The sequence below is a fragment of the Varroa jacobsoni genome, unplaced genomic scaffold, assembly GCF_002532875.2.
Source record: "Varroa jacobsoni isolate VJ856 unplaced genomic scaffold, vjacob_1.0 scaffold_200, whole genome shotgun sequence".
Lineage (NCBI taxonomy): Eukaryota > Metazoa > Arthropoda > Arachnida > Mesostigmata > Varroidae > Varroa > Varroa jacobsoni.
In genome coordinates, this window is record NW_019213102.1 from 54,495 (window position 1) to 58,370 (window position 3,876).

The 3,876-nt window shown below is 40.5% G+C and overlaps 1 protein-coding gene across 1 annotated transcript in view; it reads left to right on the forward strand.

Annotated features, from left to right (window-relative positions):
• The first annotated feature begins 382 nt into the window (after nucleotides 1-382).
• The window catches only part of LOC111273572 (secretin receptor), a 40,540-nt gene continuing 37,046 nt past the window's right edge, over nucleotides 383-3,876 (forward strand). The window contains exons 1-3 of the mRNA XM_086973533.1: nucleotides 383-398; nucleotides 715-858; nucleotides 1,175-1,311. Coding sequence (XP_086829659.1) covers nucleotides 383-398; nucleotides 715-858; nucleotides 1,175-1,311 — 297 coding nt within the window. The remainder of the gene's footprint in view (nucleotides 399-714; nucleotides 859-1,174; nucleotides 1,312-3,876) is intronic.

A 3,876-nucleotide genomic window follows, 5' to 3' on the forward strand; every position in this document is an offset into this window, starting at 1 on the left:
TCGCGCACTAGCCGACTATAGTTTACATTTCGACCCAGCCTTTGTCGTCGATAGAAATCCAAAAGCTCGTTATAGATATCTATTAAATAGATCGTTTAGAATAAGATGCGACCTAGTAAATTCTCAACATTTTACAACCTTAGTTGTTTTACTTTCAATTGAATCTTGCATCGTTAGTATCTATAAACTTCCGTCATTTTGATGGTAGCCTATTCGTTTCGCTGCCGTATAAATTCGGCCTACGAAGTGAAGCGAGCTAGTGGCATACGTTTATATATACAGATGGGCGGGATACCGTCATCAACTCCCGCAACAATCAAATTCTATTGAATTCCTATTGAATTAAGGGTGACGAAGCCTCAATCAGTATTCGCGAATTAAGATGGTCGCATCTCATAGTATTTTTAATTATTTACTTATTGGAGCAAGATAAAGGCTTCCTAACAAAAACGCCGAAAAACTTGGAGCTATCGTAAAATTCAATTGATTGCTTGACGCATAACGGTGGAGGCACAGAACAAAACGTTACTTAGCTCGATGTCGGCAAACAACGTCGTCTTCGTTTACTCAAACGTGTGTACGCGATATATGGAATTGTTGAATTACTAATTAATATTAACCCGCTGGAAAAATATACTTCTTTCGTTTATTAAAAGTTATTTTATTTATCAGAAATTATTTATTTGCTTATTAATCTAAATACGTTTATTTCAGAAATAAACGGGGTTTTCAATGAAGTGACATCCTTCGATCGCTGCCCAAGAGAATGGGATGGTTTTCTGTGTTGGCCGTCTTCTCCTGCTAGCCAGAGTGTTCAGCTAAGGTGTCCCGATATGCTCTATGCCTTTGACACTTCACGTAAGCAAGCTTTTCATCATAAAACAAGACGCAGCAGCAACACATCCGCGCGAAATGTTGAATCTATTTAACCGAATAGCTGCTGCTGATGATAATAATAATAATAAAAAATTAGGTCGATTAGAGAAACCGCTGCCTCACGCACATCTCCTTACACGTGAATATTTCTTGTTGGTATGTAGCTATAATTTGGCTCGATTTTACTTTAGCCATGTTTAGAGGGGTGACCCTAGAGGGGTGCTTACTGGAACCTAGTTACAGTGCATGAGGATAGCAAACAAATTTCCACATTCGGTGCTTGTTGAAATAATTTCAGAGTTCGCCAGTCGTACCTGCGGAGACAATGGAACGTGGACACTGGTCAAAATAACTCCAATAGGACCTTTGTTCACGAACTACACGATGTGCACTCTTGCAACACAGGATCATATCAACACCATTGAAGCCTTTCAGGTACGTAGTTTTCGTGAATAACTGAGCTTTCGGTAAAGAATGAATGAGCATTGAAATGGAAATGTTCCTTATCGCATGGCAGTCAATTTTGTATGTCTAGAGATAGTTTGCACTCGACATAGGTATACTGTTATGGAGATGCGTATCTGCTAAAATTTTACCGAAACTCAGCGGCTTAAAAACAGCGCGACCTATGCATCTCAATAACTCCTCATAGGTCAGGAAACTGCTATATGCGATGAGCTGTACGAATCATTGAGAACGTGGGCATGATGATGTTCAATGTGTCACGCTGTATCTCGGCCTACGCGCGCAAACAAACGTCCTTCACTTCTATTAATCTCCGACCAGCTATAATATCTGTATTTCTAAATTATGCGCATGACTCAATTTTATTTACAGACGTCGAGTCTATGAAAGATAGTTTTATGTCGTGTTACAAGTTCAGTATGTGTTGTTTTTTTTTTTTTTATAAGACCCAATATTTCAGCCTCCTGTTAGTATTTTTTTTTCCTGGTGGCCTTTACCCAATCGTTAGATCTCGCTTGAAAAACTACGGAATAAGGCAGCTGACGAACGTTCATCTAACTGAAAGAAACTAGGGGTTGCCCTTGACTGGAGGGTGTATGAAAGCCTTCTTTAAGCTACGCAAAATTAGGGTAGTGGATAGGCGGTTTAAAGACAATGGCATTTGCCATTAATATTATTACAGATTTTTTGCGGATATTTCCCAGATTTCGCTAAGGCTTGCTTCGGAAAGTTCGCATTAAAGCATCTGCTGAGCGCACTGTCGCGTGAAAAGGGTGAAGGGTACACTCGCTTTAGTGAAGATTAACAAAGTAACACCTGGCCCTATGCACGCACGATTGTCACGAACGAGACTCCTTATTAGGGTCTGTAAAAAAAAATTAGACGGGCTGCCGTTAGAGTTCAAACATGTCTCTCGAGTTGCGAAGAAATCCTGTAAATCCGACATTTTGATGGATTACCTCAATCCAATGACTCCAGTCAATTTCTCTGGCTACACTTACTCGAGGACGATTGGTGTTACATTGTTCGGGAACGCTTTTCTTCAGAAAAAGCGAGGAGTGTGCCATGATTGTCGGTCTTAAGGAAAGGTCATCGCGGAGATAGAGTGTATAGGAGCTCAGAGATCAAGCGACTGACTTGTTGCTAAGATTAAGCTATTGACAGCTGCATGATTCGTGATGTGAAAACGGCGCAACTCCGAAGTGTCAGCCGGGTTAGTATACTGCAAGGCTCGCATACGGAGGTGACGTCTCAAACTATTTGCTTGTAAGTGGGCTTTTATACAGCGTTAAAGAAATCAAGCAGTGTTACGCAAGCAAAAACAGTCCTAAGCGACTTTAGGTTTGTATCCAATTAATAATTTTGTATCACACAAACGTCCAAGAAACGTTACGGGAGATGCTACAACTATTTTGTTTTTTTTTTCAAGGTTATTTCATTTTTTTCTCAAGCCTCTTCAAGATGTCGAGGCCCAAAAAAGATAATGGACAGGTGTGTTGTTTGTCGAGGCTTGGGGCTAAGAAGCGTGGCTATTGACAGTCAGTAGTCCAAAGCAAAGGATCATTTAAAGGCATAGCAAGAAGGTAGAAGGATATCGATCGACGTCAAGGTTTTGATGGACAGCCACCTTCCCTTCTAGGGATACCCTACTATTTCCGCTGAGTGAAAACGCAGACAGAGTGCAGAGAATATTAGGAATATGCAAGGAGATGGCTGACTATTATAGAGGATGCCGAAAAAAATTCCCAATGGTCTCTCAAATTCCAAAGATCTTTCAAGTATTATTGATATCTAATAGCCCGGTCGAGCTATATTAAATAACAGTTTTGCCCGCAGTAATTGCATCGTTAGCTACAAGACGTATACCACCGTCCTAAGCGCTCATTCTTTGTCTCTATTTGAAGCTTTGTGTATCCTTTTCTCTGTTGTATGTCTATCATTGCACTGTAGCATCGTCGTAGTATGCCTCGTTGTTTCCCTATTGCAGTAGCTGTTGTCACACATCATTTCGCTCATTTGCACATAAGTGTAGCTGCTGTTTTTCCTCTTTGCTTAGCTCGCAAGCAATTTACAAGTATTTTATCGACCGTATCGGTAGCTACCATGATAATGCAAAGAGCTAGTAAGTTTTTTTAGTAGCGCGTAAGTTTTGGACGCGTGGCGCCTTATCTTCCGAAGGCCGAAACAAGACGGGACTAAACATGCGCCATTTAAACAGAACGGCCATGCGGACGCAACGGAACCACGTGGAAAAACATCTAGGCCCTCTTCAAAGTCGATAAAGGTGAAAGTGTCGTGAAAGAAGGCGAACAGAGGATCTACCTTTAACACTCGTATGCTCTTTTACTTATTGCTTCTGTTTTTGTCTAAGAACAAACAAGGCCTCTTCCTCACCACCGTCAACAGGCATCTTTCAGCCTGAAAACAAAGTGGTAAACTAAGGAGCAAGACTTGTAACCAGCGCGATAAGGATAGCACAGAAAAGCTAATAAAAAAAAAAAAAAAAAAAAAAAAAAAAAAAAAAAAAAAAAAAAG